Below are 19,121 nucleotides of genomic sequence, written 5' to 3' on the forward strand. Positions count from 1 at the left end.
AACAACTCAATTTGAATAAAGCAACAGCAGTTACAGCAACAGCAGCAACAGTGCTTCAAGTTAACAGAGCAACACATGGGAATCCTCTTTAAAATGGATAAACTAGTTCCAATGAACTTACGGGCTTTGAGTTGGATTTAAGTAAAGTGAGAGAGACATAAATTGTAATAGTGGAAGAACTTTAAGCCCCACTTGACAACTAACTAATCTTATGCAATCTCATTCAAAACTCATCTCAAATAAATAAACAAAACTCCCAATAGATAAACAAATTAATTCCCGTTCAATTTTAATGCTCTTTTTACCCTGAAACTAGATTACCTCAGCACTGAATGCAATTTACGATCTAGTTCCGCTCTGAATAACGAAACTTTTTTGGTTTATTTCGGCTACTGCAGTTTGTTTGCTTTCATTTTTTATTGAAAATCCATATGATCCAGAATGTTTATGCGCAAAAAAAAAGAAATAAACCTGATTTTGGCAGAATTACAGCAACCAGCAAACTGGTTGCTGGGTTAGTTGCTGGTTTGGTTGACAGCTCAACGCTTGGCTAAGCTCTCTGGCTCTCGCGCGCTGGCGTTTATTACATACAACAATTGATTTTCGCTATGCGACGCGAAGCAGCAGGCAAAATGCAAATGAAAATGCTAAAGTGCTCAGCGCCAAAGAGAGAGACAGCGACAGCGATGGCTAGCAAAAGTGATGGTACGGTATGGTGGGGACAATATAGTTTCAAACAAAACTTCAAATTGGCAAACAGAAAAGTGACTCACACACACAGACACTGGGGCAGCGGCAGACAGTTAGACTGACAAGTGGGGAGTGACACTGGGCGCTCTGCGGGCTCTTGCTGCAACAAAAATGACAAACTCTTGATAGACTTGTTGACGACAGGCATGGAGTTTCGCTCCTCCTTTGTCCTTGCACTTGGCAGCACTGTCAGCTGGCAGCTACAAAAATCCCTCGAGAATGGTGTGACGTTTTGAAGTCCGTAAAGGTACCGCCGCCAGTCACGTGTGTGTGAGTGTGTTGAAGTGTGCGTGTGTGCTTTTCTGTGTGTTTGCGGATGTGTGAAGGATTGACGGGTGCTACGAATTTTGTAAGCAATTTTATTGCTGTAACCATTAATAAATAATGCCAAAAAATCAATAGCCTGATTTCTTGCAATGGCCATTTTTAGTAGCCCCCTCAACCAGACCTCCCCGCACATTCCATACACTCGAATATTGTATGAATGTATGAGTGCACAAAAATATATTTTTATGGTTCAATCTTGGTAATTGCAATTACGAATGCCCCACCCGTCCTCCACCCTCCCCATCCCGCGTATTGTAATCAATTTGTTGGGTTTATTACGGCCAGTTCATGGTTATACTATCCCCAACTACAACTACAACTACAACACCAACTATACGTTACTGCACTCACTTCTTTTTTCTTGTTGGTTTTTTGGTTTGTTTTGTTTTGCTGGTTTCGCGTTGGCGCTCTCTTTTGGGGCTTGATTTACGCGCGCGTGAAATAACGAACAAGTCTCGTAAAACGTGTTTTTGTCACGGCTTAGACCACTGGCGGCAACACATCCGCCTCCGAGTAGCTCGCAGTACTTACTAACTGTATTTTTGTTGGCCACGCAGCTTCGGCAGATACCCGAAGCGAGACAACCAAATGGTCGTTGTTTTGGGGGGTCGCTGGGTGGTTGGGTTGGCGAAAAGCCGACAAGTTGTAAGCGACCACCGCCGTGGGACATATCAAAATCCAGTTTGCCTACTTAATCAAATTTTTAAATGGTCTTTCTACGTGGTTTTTTTTTAATAAAGACATAACAGTTTTTCAGCTTTCAGTTTATTGTCATTTTTACAAATTCAAATTTATTTTGAAATAATCCCAATACTTTTTCATATGTTATTAAGATACATATTTCAATCGAAAGTTTGAAACGCTTCTGCTGCTGGAAAACCAAATTGTCTTTCAAATGGATTATTTTCCCGGTATGTAGGAGATGGTGTTGGTAAAAACCAAAAAATGAACAGTGCTCGGAGAGACTAGTTCAACCAGCCGTCGATAGTCCTCGAATTATTTACAGTATATTTTGAAAATAATCAGGTGGGATTTTGTATATTTCGGAGGGTGAGATGGTATATTTAATATGAAAGTCTGCTATCCAGGGTGACCATTTACGACATATTTGATAGTCCTATTCGCATGTTTTTCAAATGTCCCTCGCGGAATTTTTCTTTTCCGTAGGGAATTCCCTCTCTTGCAACATGGGAATTTTCATAGCAGCAATGTGTCTGAATTCCATTACTACTTACGTATTTTACCGTTAGCAGCATAGTTTTTGTGGGTCAGCAACATGCTGCGAAATGTGATCAGCATTGCTCCTCAACATGGGCACGGTGAGCAACATTATGACACTTCTGGGAAAGAAGTTATGCTCAAATGGAGAGAATTTTGGAACTCTCAGGTTCCAATCAATGAAAAAAAAAGTTTTGGAGAACCAGATTAACGAAATTTTCCTGACCAGCTTTTAAAATTGAAAAGAAGGTCAAAGTCAAGGAACATTTTTTAAGATTTACGGTATTTACAGTATATTTTGGAAGTGAAAGAGTATATTTCGGTATATTTCCCGAAGATCTGTCGATATATTGTATCGATAATTCCGCGGTCACACTGAACACGACACAAAAACAAAAAACTAAAATATTTAAACCGTATTTTTCCCATGATTTTGGCATTTAAACTGATTGAAATTATGCTTGTGTAATGCTAGAAAACATTTCCTTGTGTGTCATCAAAATCGAAATCGATTTGGAGCCAGACGCAGGTAAATGACAAAAACAAAGAAATGTAAATTTCGCAACAATTATATGCCTCTAATCCGTCTGCTGCTTCGTCCAAAAACCAGACCAAGAAGGCGCCGTATCAGCAGAGCATCCCACCAATCCACGGGTTCAAAAGGAGCGTGAGCGGGACCGTGGACTGCGACTGTCCCGCGACATCATCATCGAAACGTACACGAATCAGCGTTGGACAAAGGAACTGAGCGAAGGCGAGGGCAAGGAAGAGCTTCAAGGCGACACAAAGAAGATGAGCTGGACCGCCGCAGTGCAGCATGTGAACAGCCCCACGGCTGGCAGTTCGCGTGAGACGACACCACGCAGCGGCGATGAGTCACAGCTTGGTGGCGTGCAGGCAAACTCGAATTTTCCACTGGAAATTGGTTACTTTTCGGGCAATCCCATTGTGGAAGTGACGAAGGGACTCATCCACCTATACAAGAAGAAGTAAGAGCAGTCATTGCGTGTTTTTGTACACCTTTTTATGCGTTTTCTCTACATTTAATAGTGAACGAAAGTCCTCCACGGAGGCTACATCCAATCAACTCTGCCTGCTGGCCGTGCCAGCCACTCTCAACTGCCATGATTTGCTGAATTTTATAGCTCCCTGCCATGCGGAGATTAAGCATGTCCAGATCGTACGCGACGGAAGTCCCAACCAGTTTATGGTTCTCCTAGAGTGGGTCCCCAATCCTCAGACATCTCGCATTTTAATCCAACTTGTGTCTCCCACAGATTTCGCTCGAATGAGTCGGCCCTGGAGTTTTACAAGTCGTACAATGGCATTGCCTACAACTCATTGGAGCCGGACTCGCTATGCCATGCCGTTTGGGTATCTGAAGTGGAGCGCAGCGAGCACGGAACTCCGCCCGTGGGGCACACCGAGCTGCCCACCTGTCCCGTGTGCTTGGAGCGCATGGACGAGAGCGTGGATGGCGTTCTCACGATTCTCTGTAATCATGCCTTCCATGCCAGCTGCCTGATGAAGTGGGGCGACTCCACCTGCCCCGTCTGCCGTCATGTGCAGACCCCGGAGCTGATGGAGGACTCTGTTTGCATGGAGTGTGAGGGCACCGACTCGCTGTGGATTTGCCTTATCTGCGGCCATGTCGGCTGCGGTCGCTATCAGGGCGGCCACGCTGCCGCCCACTACAGGGCCACCAATCACACCTTTGCCATGCAGCTGGGCACCTCAAGTGTGTGGGACTATGCAGGCGACAATTTCGTGCACCGTCTGTTCCAGAACAAGTCTGACGGCAAGCTGGTGGCCTCGCAGACCGAAAAGGATGAACGCGAGGAGAAAATTGACTCGATGCAGATGGAGTTTACCTACTTGTTGACCTCGCAGCTGGACACGCAGCGCAAGTACTACGAGGAGCGCATGGAGCGCCTCGAAGAGGAGTGGCAGAACTTCAAAGTGAAGGCCAGCGAGGCCAAGTCGGAGGTGACGGATCTGCTGCAGGTGCAGCAAACCATGCAAAAGGAGAAGCAAAATCTAGAGCGCAAACTGGCGCAGCATACCAGCAAGTGAGTGATGCACCTCCAAAGAGCTGTAGAGGGGAGTAAACTGTCTTCCATTTCAGGCTTAAAGAAGTCCAAAAGCAGCTGAACGAGGAGCGCGAGCTCTCCAAGGCCCTGCAGGACAATCAAAGCTCTTGGCTGGTCAAATACAAGGCCTTGGAGCAGCAGTACACAGAATTCAAGGCCAAACACGATACAGAAGTCACCGATCTCAAGGAGCAGCTGCGCGATGTCATGTTCTTTTTGGACACCCAAGGAAAGATGGCCAATTCGGAGCTGGCCGGTGCCTCAATCACGGGCGTAGGCGAGAAGGAGCCTGAGCCCGGCACGCGTCGCAACAATCGTCGCAAGAAATAGACTTATAATTCGTGAATAAAGCCGACTCGCTTGGCTGTCTCTTGATGTGTTTAAAATGTAAACCTCTCCCCATATAAAGCAGCTCTAAATGTGATTTCCTTTGTGAAGCAAAGCGATATAAAAAATATAATCTAACGGCTAAGAGAATTGTCTCAAAGTTGTATTTCGCGGTGTGTTTTTCGTGTGTGAAATAAATGAGAAAAATGTTCAAAATGTTTTCTAGACAGCTTTGGCCTGCGGCGGACATGCGTTCTCGCAATGGAATGTGGGATCGGGCAGCTGCTTGGTGCAGTTTTCGGTTGCCTCCTGGATGATGGTGTGCTTCTCGAGCATCTCCTGCTCGCTGCGATCGAGATTCATCAGATAGGCGGCAATAAAGGCACGCGGATCCTGCGGCTCATGCACATGCAGCTGGGCAAAGGCACGCACCAGCACCTGCCCCATCATCTGCTTGATCTCCTCGGCCAGGGTGTCCACCACCTCGAGGTTCTTGCCCTGCGGCAGCCAGTCGTACTCCTTAAAGCAGCAGCACTCACAATAGGCCTTGGGATCCGAGTCCTTCAAGAGCTTAATGAACGCTAGCAGCTCGCCCTCACAGCGCTTCAGATGGGCCACCTCGCGAACGAATCGTTTGTTCATCTGGCAAATATCATACTCGCATTTCTTCACCACATCATGATCCTGCGAGAGCGTAGCCGTGCGCTTTATGTAGTCAACGGTGTTCTCCTGGAACGACTTGAACTTGCACTTCTCCTCGTTGTACGCATTCAGGCATTGTCGGGCATAGACCATTATGTTGTCCCTGCGGCGGCGCAACTCCTCGCTCTTCTTTGTGTAGTGCAACTTCAGCTCATCCAGATTGACGATGCGTTCGGCAAACTGCGTGAGATCTTGCTCACTGTCGCAGACCTTCGGCTTCTTGGACTTCTCATCGCCCACGCACTTGGACTTTTCGATCTTGTCCATTTCGGCCTTCATTTCCAGCTGGATATTCCGGAGTTGCGTATTGAGGCGCTTCACATCATTGTCGCTGATGATCAAAGTGTTGAGCATTTCCCGCAGGCAGCTCTTGTGTGGATTGGGCAGCTCCTCGTTGCACTCGGTAAGCATTTTGAGGGTTTTTTTTGTATGGAAAAATATTAATTTAAATTCTCTTTTCGTTTAGAATGAAACGTTTTTGTTGGTGGGAATTTGACTGTGACTATGATAGCAGAGCAGGGGTTGCTTGGGTTCAAAAGGGTTTTCTAGACGATACATTTCAATGGGGAAATGGTAGTGGGAACTTCTCATACTCCATGCCATAACACCTTCTATTCCATTCCCCAGTAGCAATTTCTTCTACAGAAGCTCCCCACAATATTTTCTGAAACGAATACTATAATTTATGCCATGACTCGCTGCCTCACCGCGACAGCAAAGACTTACAGACTCCAAAAATAAAAGCAACTACAACTACAAGTCGAACCGGTTTGACTAGACCCCCTGGAATCTTCACTTAAATTGCGTACACACCGACACACACGGGCGATGCTGCGAGAGACAAACAAATAAAGAACTTAAATATAAATTTAATTCACTTTTGGCTATGAACAAGGCACCAACAAAAACTTTTTTAATGGTTTCCCCCCACTATGAGCCGGCCCCCTGTTGCTGTCTCTGCCACCAGCTCTCGGAATCTCTCTGTGTCTTTCAGTCTTTCCATCGTACGATCGTCTACAATTGGCAAGCGATCAATCATTCTGTCGCTTATACTACCAAAAAGCTTAAGTGTGCCAAAAGATGATGGTGTAAAGCTTGATAGATACCCTGGGAAATGAAACGCGGTGGACTGGAGATGGGAAGGAAAGTCAATCCATTTAGTCCAACAAAAACTCATATAAATACATAAATATACATAAATATCAAATATCACCGAATTATACATTAAACAATTTGCAGGGTACTTTCGTTTTCGTGGGACAAACTCTTCTAAATATTCGTCTTTAAAGCTTATCCATGTTTCGCTCCCTCCTCCATGCTGCCTCCCACTCCTCTGATGAATCTTTCAAAAAAATTTAATATTTGGCACAAGACAACCTGCTAGCAAAGTCCCCCGAAAGACAGTGATGGTGGGGCAAAGGGGCACACGGACTTTGTCCATCTTGCACCTGTAATTAAGTAACTTAATTAATTTGCATCAACAACAACAAAAACACACACACACTTTCGCGCATAAAATGTTTGCCTTTTCGTTTTTGGCGAATTGAATAAGTTTTGCATAATTTTTGCATTGTGTAGATCGTATATTTAATAGATTTTGATGGATTCGATGTCGATTATCGCTCGATAGGTGTATAATTTGATTAATTTTGCACAGATGCGCGTGGCATTGTTTTGAGTTTATTTTAAGTTTCATTTTGTTGTGGTTTATGTGTGTATATAAGGCAAAATCATTTAATTTTAAAACAAAAGTTTTGGGCAGAGACTTCTATCTTTAAATGAGATTTTAAATTAACGATTTCAAAAAGGGGCAATGTTTAGGATTGCTGCAGTTAACAGGAAATAGAGGAATTTAAAGATCGATATTGATATAAAATTCGTCAGCATAAACTCAAAAGAACTTCAGCTTCTACTCCTTCTTAAGCTATATAAATTCCTTTAGTCTTCGATGATTGAACAGCTGCCATTTCTGCATTTTCCATTGCCATTCACTGCGCATACAAATTATAATAATTAAAATTATTGAATGTGACTAATGAGCAAATATTGATTTAGAAACTTTATTCCAAAGGCGCCGGATACAAAGCCAGAATATGTAAAATAGATAAACAAATAGCCGACAACGACAAAAGGAAGAAGCGTAAGAAACCCCAGAAGGATGTGCCAGAGGAAAGGAGACTAGAACGCGTTTTTGGGGTGGTTTCCCTGCCCCGCAACTGACTGCTTGCAGGGAGCAAAAGTGACCCAGACAAACAGCTTGAGGAGAGCGAAAGAAAAAAGGCAAAGGAGAAATCCTTTCCGTAGGACATCTCGGCCCCTGCTTATTGACAGAAATCCGAGAGAAAAAAATTGAAATTTAAATAATTTACGTATGTTTCTATGCGAAAGAGCTCTGGTTTTTTTCACTTAGGACTTTGCCTTTTTTTACGGATGATAAATGAAAAATGATGATTGACCCGAACCCCGTTCTTTCATGGATGATCATGTATGCAAATGCGCGATGCCCAGATACGAGTATCCCGGCAGAGGATGATCAGCAACCCTTTGAGGTGCGTCGTCCGATCCGCGAACGTGTTGTGCATAAATTAGGCAATCCTTTGGTCCTTTGGAACCCTTTTGTTTGAGGCATTCACCCTTTCTATTTCGAAAAGATCGTTAAGGAAACGCTTCCGCATGGAAATGAGGCAAAAAATCCGGATTTTTTTTCTACTTCTTGTCTTCGGGGCTCGCGGATGTCTGCATCTTTTTGTGTGTCTCCGGGTGGTGCGAGCGAGCGTCCTTTATCCTTGATCGTCACCCCTGAGCTGTGGGTAGACACACAAGCGAAGAATAAAAAATCGTGAGAAAATTTCCAGCGCCAAATATTCAAATGAGGTAACCAAATGCCCGCCCGTTGCATACTTTTTTGGGTGATTTTTTTGTTCGCTGCTCTCTCCCGAAGGACACAAAAAATATAACCCATCCCCAGGTTCAGCCCCTTGTCAGTTTTTTAACCCATTTTTTTTTGGTTGGAATAGTAAAATTTTTTATGCTTGACTACCGAAAAAAGTCGTTTATAATTGAAGCGATTTCAGCTTTTTTTTGTGTGTTCTTTTGGCGCGTATTTTTTAATGCTCAAAGAAATCCCGTGTGACAAGTTTTTTTTTGTAGTTCAGTAGCGCCATAGGATCGACCTTGTTACTGTAGTTTTTTTTCCCTTTTTTTGGTTACTTTTTGTGCTGTAGGTTTTCGACAAAAGGCTGGGCGCGAAAATGTTAATTAAATTTTTGTTATTGCGTCATTTTACGGCGGATAACGGAGGATTTCTGCGTGCAGGATACACTTTTCATGTGTCTTTCAATTACGCATTTAACATTTAGTTTTTTGTGTCGTTTTTTCAGCATTTTTGGGATTTTTTTAGTCGTTAAATGTCAAACACGTGTTGGCTGTCAGGGAGTTGAGTTCTGCATTAATTGTAATACAAATACCTCGTGATTTTTAGTGTTTGAATAAATATGAACAGTGCTAAGTACTTGATGTGCCTTTTGGGCTGGCCTTTCCCATTTCAAAAAAATATAAAAAAGTTCTGGAAAAAAATATTTAATTGAATGGCAAACAAACTTGAACAGGATTGATGGAAAAAGATGTACTCTTTAAACGGTGGGAAAGTTAATTAAATGGGAAAATCTACAGCCCCGATTTAATGCTACTGAAAAAGTATAACGAATATGTATCTACATATACATATGTAATTCAAATGAAAATGTAGAAAATAAGAAATTAAAGGACATTAAATTCCCTAAAAATGCTCAACCTATCTCCAACATCTGTTGTTGCTCTTAAATGAAAAATTACTTCCTTGGGCTGCCAAAACATGCTAGAAATGCGTTCGAAAAAAAACCCTTTTAGCACCAATCAAAGAGTGCAATAATACCCATTCAATCCCTCAATGATGCCCTCAAATCCGCATCATCGAAATCGCTTAATTAATATGCCACAAAAACCTAGGTGGTTTTTTTTTTGGCAATATGCCAATATGCTAGCTCAAGTATCAATTACTGAACAATCGAAATATGATAAAGGGAAATCAATCCAAACAAGAGCATAGGAAACAAAAACCTCAACAATAGAGAGTGAGTGAGTGTGCCCTCTCCTCATCCGTTTATGCACTGAAAGTGCGAATCCCTTGAGTTGGTGAATGAGTACGGATAGGGTGAAAAATATGAATATATTCGTACTCGTACGCCGAAGAATGGCTAACGAAAATCGCATCAAATTTCACAATATCGCACCTTATTAGAATCGAACAATGCTCGAGGAGCGGAGCACAAAGAGAGCCACAAAAATTGGCAAAGACAGGAGAGGAACACAAGGAAATGCAAATGCCACAAGGAACAAGAAGTTATGGGAAAAACATACACACCTCTCTGCTGTCCTCTCCGCTCAATATATGGGCTAATCGGTGGAGTGTATTCTGCATATTGTGCCCATTGTCTAGTAATTTCATAAATAGTTTATCCAAGAAGAATTGCTGAATGCCGAACACCCGACTAAATACCATACGTGGAATGGGTTACCCTCGACGTATCCTTTCTTATGCAAAGCGCCCCCGAAACCTTCGCTGGGGTGAAATGTGCTTCTCCTTTTCCTTTCTCCGGATGTTTTTGTGTGTGTGGCAACCCCTGATGATCAGTTGCTATCTATGGGATAGGGCTGGGTGTGTGTTTTGATTTTCTCTAGAGTTTAGAAACCATAAATCTATTGATGGCTTTGATGACGCCTTTCTGCAGGCCTCTTTCCCGCAATGATCTCTTGGCATTGAAAAATGCATAGATAAATTTCAAATGCAAGTAGTTTGCATAATTCCTCGGCACTGGCACAGATTATACACTGAAAGAAAGTAAAGGAGCGGCGAACTGCCCTACTAGAAGAGTTTATGGTTAGGAATAAGTAAAGGAACTGCTGGAGTATAAGCGGAACTAATCAATTAGGGCACATTTAGTGTGATGAAACACTCTAAAATAATTCAAATCCTTTGCTTTAGTACACAGAAATGTTCTCTAATCATTTTAGAAATTCCCAAAGCCATATGCTTCTTTCAGTGTACTCCTTGAGGAGCTCTTTGATATATCCAGCAGATGCCACTGCTACGCTCAACGAACAAAAACTCCTTCCTGGCCTCAGGCATTGCATTCTAATTATCATATCGATCAACAAACCAAAGACGACTGCATGTAAAAGTGACAGTCCCAGGGCCCAGACAGCACCAAGGATCCTCGACAGGATAGATGCTCTCAGCCACAGTTTTTTCTCATAGTTAGCATAACAAAGCGCTGATGAGGCACACAACGGACAGAGATTCGTGATGATTTCAGCACCCAAAGAAAACCGAAAGAGAAGAGCCACCCCGAAGATACACTCAGGCAGACAGACAGCAGCAGACAATCCCATGATCATTAGTGAGTCTCTAAAAGTGAGGCATTGATATGCTAATCAGAGAGAAAGAAACTCTTCCGATGCTCGAATGGTCGATGCCAGCAATGATCGATGACGACGAGCCCAGTGATCGCCTGGCAGAAATCAAATCATTTATCAATTAAATTATTGGCAAACATTGCCTGGCCATAGATTCGCGATACCTTTGGAGGCTCCCTGTTATCCCTTTTGTCTATGGATTTTGCAGGGCAAAACTGCCAAATGATCGATTGTCGATCGATGAGCCCTTTTATTCCGGGTCTTTGTACTCTGCGGTGTGTTTGCCAATCCAGCCTTTGATGATTTGTTGGTTTATTGTCAGCGATCCTTGTCGCTGTTAAGGGTGCAGCGGATTGGCTTGGATCGGCTTGGATCGTGCCGAATTTTCGCACAATCCCTTTTGCGTGTTGACAAAACAGCGCAGACAATGTCCTTTTAGCAAGGGGTTTATGTCTCTATCAGCCTCGTCTTTTGTTATTATTGTTGATCCCCCTTAGTGGGTGACTATTCAACGGCAAACAATGCCCATTCTTTGGGCAATTTTTACGAGCTGTTTAGGTGGTTTTTATATGGTTTTTATTTGAGTCATAAAATGTTCATAAAATTCATATTACTGCGTCGAGGGTCTCAACGCATTTTGCCAGCTATTTATAATTCCATTCAAATGCGTGCCTAAGCAAATAGAGAAGACAGAATTTTTAGTGCAAAAAAATAAGAAGAAAGAAACAAATAGAATTATGATGAAGAAAACGAAACACCTGTAAACAACTTTTAAAACGGGTTTTTTTTTTTGTGACTTATTGTTTTATTAATTAACCATGAGATTTGCTCAAACCATGAATGTTTCAATGTGTATTCTGTCTATAAGAAATATCAGTTTACTAATCTTTTACCCTTCTCTACGGTTGTGGAAGAACTTCACTCATTCTTCGAGTGGAAATCACTTGATTCAAGTTGCAAATCGTGATGTGTGAAGCAGATGAACTAGTTTTATCATCAAATATTTATGAATATGTGTGTGTGAGAGTATATTTATGTAAGAACTCGCAGTCATTAATCTTCGCTTCGATCAGACTTCAAGATTCAATCAGTCATCAATCATTGATCGTTGCAAGGAGCAAGAGAAACCAAAACGACAGCTGCGACATCATCGCATACAAAACCCTCGATAGAATCTTGAGCCGTACTACACTTCCCTATAGAGATACTCAGATTGTATGGGGTGCACGGCAAACATAAATCTCTCATGTCTTATGTCGCCTTGGGCCTCAAGAAAGGAAAAGGAAATTTCTATAAGCGGATTATCATGCAGTTTTCCAGTTCACTGCATTCTCAGTGCAATCCCTGAATGGAAATGCAAATCCTGCGGTAAAAGATATAAAGATCATTCACTCAGGATAATTATTTTTATAAATTATTTCCAAATTTATTATGCAATTCGTTTGTTTTCTTCGTTTGTGGTTTTTAGGTAGAAAATACACATTTTAGTTCTTAAACTAATTTGTTTGATAAATAAAGGTAATATCTCTAGGGTTTCGCTTACGGCTAATATGGATACGTCGTACAGCACACATTTACATAATATTTACATTATGTATCCGCCGTACTTTGTACGGCTCCTATCATCGGATCGACTGGTGACAAAACTTGTGATCTACTCGAATGCATTATTTGTTTTTCCTTTCGAGTACATCAGAGTTTTAGGGTTTTTTTGGGAGAGATTTCTTATGAATAGAAAGTTGGTAGAGGGTCATATAAATATCATAAAAACGATACTTGAAAATCCTGAGTTGTCCTAGATACAAATATTCTATACATACATTACATTCTTCAAATTCTTTGCAGTTGAAGGCAGCGAGGAGCTGCGTTTACCTTTCTTTGTTTTTATTTGTGGGCAGTGTTTGGAGGGGCTTGGAGAGTGAGATTTATAGTAGAATAAAGCAATCAATACTTTAAATGTGTCTAAAGGATGGCTAAGTCTATAGCTAGGCTAACACTAAGTGAAAGTTTCAGCTCCTGCACTGCCTTGAACTGGTGCCTAAACTAAACCTAAGTTACACATATTTTCGAGTGTTTAAACTGGAATGAATTCCTGAAAAGTCGTGCTAATTCATTCCAGTTTAAAGGTCCTGTTGTAACTTAAAACTAATGTCATCGTAGCTGCCTTTTGTGGCCACGCAGAGGCCTGTACTATTGGGCCTTCTCCTTGGCCGCCTGGACGGCGCTCAGGCCGAGGGTTAGATGATCGCTACTGATGAGCCCCGCTGTCCCTGGCTGGTGTGCATAGTTCCGTATCTGATGCAGCGAAATGAGCTGCGTGGGAAAGGCAGCGGCCGCCGCTGCTGCATTCTGCTGGTAGAGATAGGCCGCAGTGGCCGCTGGAGCTCCACGATGCTGCTGCAGATGTGAGGGCGGCGCCGTGGCGCTGAGTGGAGTGAAAGCCGAGGAGCCAGGTCCAGGCGAGGGTTGCTGTTGCTGTTGTTGCTGTTGCAGGTGATGCTGTGGTGTCGTCTGCCGCAGGACGAGATCCTCGCCGGCGGGGTCTTCATGCGGACTGTGTGAGTGGCCAGGCGTATCCGCCAGCCGTTGATGGTGCTGCTGCAGCATCTCCTGCTGCTGCTGCTGTTGCTGCTGATGCTGCTGGAGCGAGGCAAAGTTCGCGTACGTCTGGCCATTGGCTTGCGGCAACTGCTGCTGAATGGCCTCTGCCAGGGATGCAGCCGCACTGTCCGCCCCCATCTTGGCCCAATACGCGGCATTCACATCATTCATAGCCTGGCGCTGCAGATTCAAACCGATTCCACCCGATGGCACATGCTGCTGCACTGCAGCCACCTGACTGGTGTGCCGCTGCTGTTGTTTTTCCGCCTTCTCCGCGTGCTTCTGCAGATGCTTCTGTAGGTACGTCTCCTGCGTGTAGGATTTGCCGCACAGATTGCAGATGTGCGTCTTCAGGTGCTTCGAGTCCTTGTGCTTGGGTATGTGCTCCAGCAGCGTCATCTCATCGCCGAAACACTTGTAGCAGGAGTTGCATTTGAAGGGTTTATCCGTCTGATGGCAGCGCGAATGCGACTGCAGGTTCGAGAGCTGCGAGAAGGCCTTGGGACAGCCGGCATGCCGGCATTTGTACGGCTTGTCCCCCGTGTGCGTCCTGATGTGCTGCTGCAAGTGCGACAACTGCGTAAACTTTCGCTGGCAGATCTCGCAGCGGTAGGGTTTGATACCCAAATGGATGCGCGTGTGCTGCGACAGATACGAGGAGTTGGCAAAGGATTTGCTGCACGATGCGCATTTGTATGGCTTTGATTGGTCCCCATCTCCGCCACCGCCGCCAGGTCCTCCGCCACTGCCTCTGCGATCATCTTCCGGTGACGAGGCATTGCTGCCGTTGCTCATGAGCGGGCGTGGAGGCGATCTATTGGGATCGTACTGTAAATAAAGGACAGGGATTAGGTCTGTTCTTCTTTGCACCCCATCAGGACTCACCTTTTGCTCCTGCTGCTCGTGTGGCGTTGGCGGAGAGCTTGGCGCACTGTAGCTGGACTTTAGATGATGCGGCTGCTGCTGTTGATGGTGGTGCTGTTGCTGTTGTTGTTGCTGCTGCTCCTGATGTGCCTGATGCTGTTGCTGCAACATCTCCTGCTGCTGCTGCTGTTGTTGTTGTTGTTGTTGTTGTTGCTGCTGCTGTTGCTGTTGGTGATGCACCAAACCATTCTTTAAGCTGTAGTCCAGCCGCTCCACAACATTCTGACGAAACTCATTGATGTTGAAAGGCTTGTAATCGTGGACCAGTTGTGCTGTTCGCAAATCTGCTGTGGTGAGGTGCGTGAGGGATCGCAGCTGGTCAATGGAGCGATGGAGATAGTCGCCGCTTGAGACGCCGTTCGGCGCCGTCGGCAATTCGGCCATATGCGGCGGCTGATGGCCCCCAAGTGTCAGCGGGCGGTAGGCGATTGTGCGTGCGTCCAGCTTGGGGCAGAGCTCACCAACGATTGTGGGGCAAATCGACAGTCAACAGTCGACACTTGGAGCAGCGGACTCCGCTTACACAAGATACTCCTCCTCTACTTCTACACTTTCCTCCTCTGATATGGGGGACTTTGACTCTTTTCTGCTGAAAGTACAGAAATATTGTAATTCTTGAATCTGAAATAATTGTCGACGCAGCAAAACTGGGCATAAACTACTTTTTCGATTCTACTTTGCTTCCCCTTACACTCTCGTACACTAATTTCTGCACATTAACATATTTATGCATGAATTAATTAATTGTTTGTGAATTGTGAATTAAAACGTGTGCAGTGATGGGCCCCAAAGATGGGCCAAGAGTTCTGTGGTGTATGCTGCCACGAACAAAAAAAAGTTGCCACTGAAGCGCTAAAAAGCTCCAAGAGAATTATTTATGAACAATGCCAGTAGAGGGAAAAAAGCAAAAATGAAAATTTCAACAGATCAACAAAAAAGGCGCTTGGGGCAACAAGTTTTCGTGGTGACAACACAACACTGCACAAGATGGAAAGCCAAATCCAAACCCGAATCGGGGTTCTCTTTTTCGGACAGGGAGCAAAAAACGTCAGGGGCGCCAACGGAACGTGTCAACAACCTCGATGGATGGAAATTTATTGCAACTACAAGTTTAACACATTTCTGGGAGGCGTCACGGGGAGTGGCAGCACCAACAATAAATGGACCAATCATGTAAAAGAGGTGGGGGTAAGTACGTATGGAAATATGATTGGATGGGGTGCCAAAATATGCTACAGGCAAATCAACTATTAGAGGCGCAACTCTTTGGTGAATAGAATGGGACATTTCTCTACTGTCTCAACTGTCTTTCTGGAAAGTAAATAATTGTATTTTTCCTAAAATCGAATGAAGAAAGGTATACGGGTTTGGATCTCTTTTATTCTAGGAATCATAAATCCACACATTTCTAAGTAATTTTAGTGCAATTAATTACTTTGATTCCTTTCACTTGTAATGTTCTTTTTAATCAATTATCCCGCCCTTATCCAACCTCATCATATAAATTATTTCTGACGGTAGTTTCCACCAGCATATCCATCATTGATAAATGACTTTTAATTGATTTTAAAAACAGATTTTTCATAACCCTTTCACAACGGTGGCAAAACCCACAAAAAACAAACATTCGCCCAAGGCCTGTACAGAATTCGGAGTTATAAAAACAGTGATATATCCTCCCCTCACTTGTTGCATTTATGGGGATAATCAAACGAATTTATCAACCTTGTTCTAGATTTACTACATTTAATGCGCTTAAAAGTAACAAACAGTTCAAAATTTATTGTGGCTGAAACGGAAATAGAAATTTAATGGAATATGCTGGATTTCCTAGATAAGATACAAATCGAATAGAGGAGTCTCTTCAATTCGACTCTCAAGCAAATTTTCAGAAATTGGAAGACAATGAAATTCATTCTTTAAAATAAATGAATGAACGAAATTGGAGTTCAAGACCGCTCCTATTTCTTTTTCAGACTATCAACTGCTATGGAACTACATTTTAAAATGTAAATTACCTATTGCCTTTCGTTTCTCTTCATATAGGAGTTCAAAATGTTTGAACGATAATTTGTTAGCGACCTTTTGGTCGGGTGGGTGTTGACGTCAGAGGCAAATTGAGTTCTTTTCTTTTACTTTTTTGCGCGCTGGTCAAAAGAACCGGTTCTGATGTCGTTGCTGACGTTGGACAATGATGGGAAGGGAAATGGAAGGGGAAACGGGAGCGCGAGCAGAAGCAGTAGCAAAAGTGGAATCAGGGCAGGGGATGGAGAAGCGGAATGTAAAAGGACGCGCTGTTTGCTTGTTGCGCGCAAAAAGAATATAAAAAGGGGATGGGGAAGCGGATTACGGACAATGTAAATACCCTATAAAAGTGTTTGCTTTTGAAAACAATTGCAAAAAAGTGGCGTTCAACAAACAGAGCAAAGCACACAACCTGATAATGCCCCAAAGACGCAGGCAAATCGGTCAGTCAGGCCCAAAAAAAAAGTGAGGAAAGAAGCAGTACGCTGCCTAAAAAAGTATATAACATGGTATACACAAAAAAACCCCACACACACACACAGGCACACACGAAGAAACCCACAAAAAAACGAATCAACGAAAATTAATTGAGCGCAAGCAGCTGAAAAACAAAAGAGAGCACAAGAGCGGAGCAAGGTATACTAATAAGAGGGTTTAGTGGCATTTTCCGAAAGCGAGATTGGCAAATGTTTAGTGTGGGCGGAGAGAGAGAGACAACCTTCTGCCCCACCTTCTGAAGCATATACCTTGATCCAGAAAGAGCGAGCAAGAGCGCAACATAAACAAACGCTCCGAGCCGGACCTCGCTAGCTCTCTCGCTCTCGCCGCAGTGGTTGGGGGCGACATGTGTGCGAAAAAACAGCAAATATTTGATGAATACAAAAAGAGAAGATAAAAAAGACACGACGACACACAAAAAAACCGCCACCACCGAATGAATGAAAGCGAGCATAAAAAGTAATAAGAGGAGGGGGAACAATGGACAGAGGGGACAGTTACCATTTACAAATATTTTTGCGGGAATGAAATTGTTTTAACTTTTTGGTAATCATGGCATTTAGTTAAAAGTTTTGTGAGCGCTTCAAAGCGGTTAACAATTCGGGTTGCGTGGAATGTTTGGGGAAATGGGAGAGAGATCTTTTGACATCGTGAATTAAATATTCAATTTGAAAATCTATTTCAATATAAAAGCATATGTACTATGTATGTACATAACATATCAAATATACCCAGATAACCGTTTACTCTCTCTAGGTTCTAGACTCTAGATTCTAGAGTCAAAAATTATCTCTATGAAATCCTGCCCACTGTGCAGTGAGCGCGGGAAACGAGACTTCCAATAAGGCAAATAAATAAAAGAAAGACTTGCGGGAAAGTACTCACCTCACCTCACCAATTTGAAAAGGTTTTTTGTATGCTGGTTTTCTTATTGCTGTATTTTTGTGGGACAACTTTTGTTGATATTTTGGCCCGCACCGAGCACGTGTTCAGCTGCTGATTGTAGGTGGTTGTTGGAAGAGAGAGGGGTACAGTGGAGGTTCCAGTCCTTCACTCTTTCACTCAGGTATTTTGCTTGCGGTTTTGCGGTAATTTACTTGTTGGATGATACGCATTCCTGCGCCTTTTTTATGTGTTTCAATGATTCTATTATGTTTAAGTTTGCGAATTTCGCTCTTTTATATTCCTCTTCTTTTTGGTTTATCTTCCACATACACTAACACACTTAAGGCAGATTCCCGTGTGGCAACAAGAAAAAATGGCCGCGCACGCCAAAAATACACCAACACACACTCGCACAAGTTTGGTTTTTTCTGCACTTGTGCTTTTGCCCCTTTTTTACGATTTTGGGCTTTATTTTTGGGGGGCTTTTGGCACTTTTTTGGCGACCCGCCTTCTATTAATTGCAATTACAACCGTTTGGTAGGAGGCGGCGGTGGGTGGCGCGGCGTAAGCTTCGGTTACGCTTGTTTACATCAAGAGACGAGCGCGCGGTGCAGAGCAAAAAAACGGGACTCTCGGCGCAAACGAGTAAAGAAGTGCTCGGTTCGGCGGCGTAAAAGAGAGTGGAAAAAAATCACAACCGAAGCAAGTTTTTTCTGAAGCAGCTGAGCGAGAGGGTGGAATGATGTCGCTCTCCACAGCTCTTCCTTCCCGCTCGCACACGTTATGAAAAAAGGCTTGTTTATGTTTTTTATGTGTGTACTTTTTGTCTCTCTTCTCTCTCTCATTCTGGCTCTTTGCATATGTGTTTGTGGGCTCTGCTCTCTCTCTTGTGTCGGTCATTCCGGTTTTTTGTTCCTCTGGCGCCTCTGATTTTTTTGTGGTTCTCTGTATAGTGTAGGGAAGGAAGGGAGGAAGGCGTACTCCTTTTTTTGAATACCGAATTTAATTGGGCCAAATGTTGGTTAAAGGAAAAGTAGAAAAGGTAACGAATGAATGATATCCATTGATTTTAGAACCTGTTGGGAGTCTTTGGGATGGAGGATGACCTGGATATGGATTACACTGGTAGTGTATCTAAAACATTGTTCTTGACATTATTTAGCTATCTATTTTCTATTTTAAGACGAATGAGCGTCCAATATATCTAGGTTCTAAGATAATGAACCATGTTGAGTAACATTGGTTACCTACAGACTTCGAAAATTACAATTTAAAGTTGGAAAAGGAAATGGCATTAACAGTTTCGGAATTTAAAATATT

At 43.3% G+C, this 19,121-nt stretch overlaps 3 protein-coding genes across 3 annotated transcripts; 1 reads left to right on the forward strand and 2 right to left on the reverse strand.

Moving 5' to 3' along the window:
- The first annotated feature begins 1,920 nt into the window (after positions 1-1,920).
- LOC117586260 (BRCA1-associated protein) lies at positions 1,921-4,857 on the forward strand. The gene is made up of 6 exons (XM_034276202.1): positions 1,921-1,988; positions 2,771-2,824; positions 2,906-3,284; positions 3,346-3,516; positions 3,573-4,364; positions 4,421-4,857. Exons 1-6 carry the CDS (start codon positions 1,973-1,975, stop codon positions 4,713-4,715), a joined length of 1,707 nt encoding a protein of 568 aa, XP_034132093.1. The 5' UTR covers positions 1,921-1,972; the 3' UTR covers positions 4,716-4,857.
- Positions 4,855-5,848, reverse strand: LOC117586261. Its single transcript, XM_034276203.1, has one exon. The coding sequence runs from the start codon at positions 5,823-5,825 to the stop codon at positions 4,935-4,937; it is 891 nt and encodes a 296-aa protein (XP_034132094.1). The 5' UTR covers positions 5,826-5,848; the 3' UTR covers positions 4,855-4,934.
- A 6,734-nt stretch (positions 5,849-12,582) lies between these two features.
- Positions 12,583-18,525, reverse strand: LOC117586570 (zinc finger protein squeeze). Its single transcript, XM_034276731.1, has 4 exons — positions 17,802-18,525; positions 14,537-14,982; positions 14,355-14,482; positions 12,583-14,297 (listed from the first exon to the last, which is right to left on the reverse strand). The coding sequence occupies exons 2-4, from the start codon at positions 14,775-14,777 to the stop codon at positions 13,059-13,061; spliced, it is 1,608 nt and encodes a 535-aa protein (XP_034132622.1). The 5' UTR covers positions 14,778-14,982; positions 17,802-18,525; the 3' UTR covers positions 12,583-13,058.
- Positions 18,526-19,121: the final 596 nt, after the last annotated feature.

This window comes from Drosophila guanche, unplaced genomic scaffold (genome assembly GCF_900245975.1).
Source record: "Drosophila guanche unplaced genomic scaffold, DGUA_6, whole genome shotgun sequence".
Taxonomy (NCBI): Eukaryota; Metazoa; Arthropoda; class Insecta; order Diptera; family Drosophilidae; genus Drosophila; species Drosophila guanche.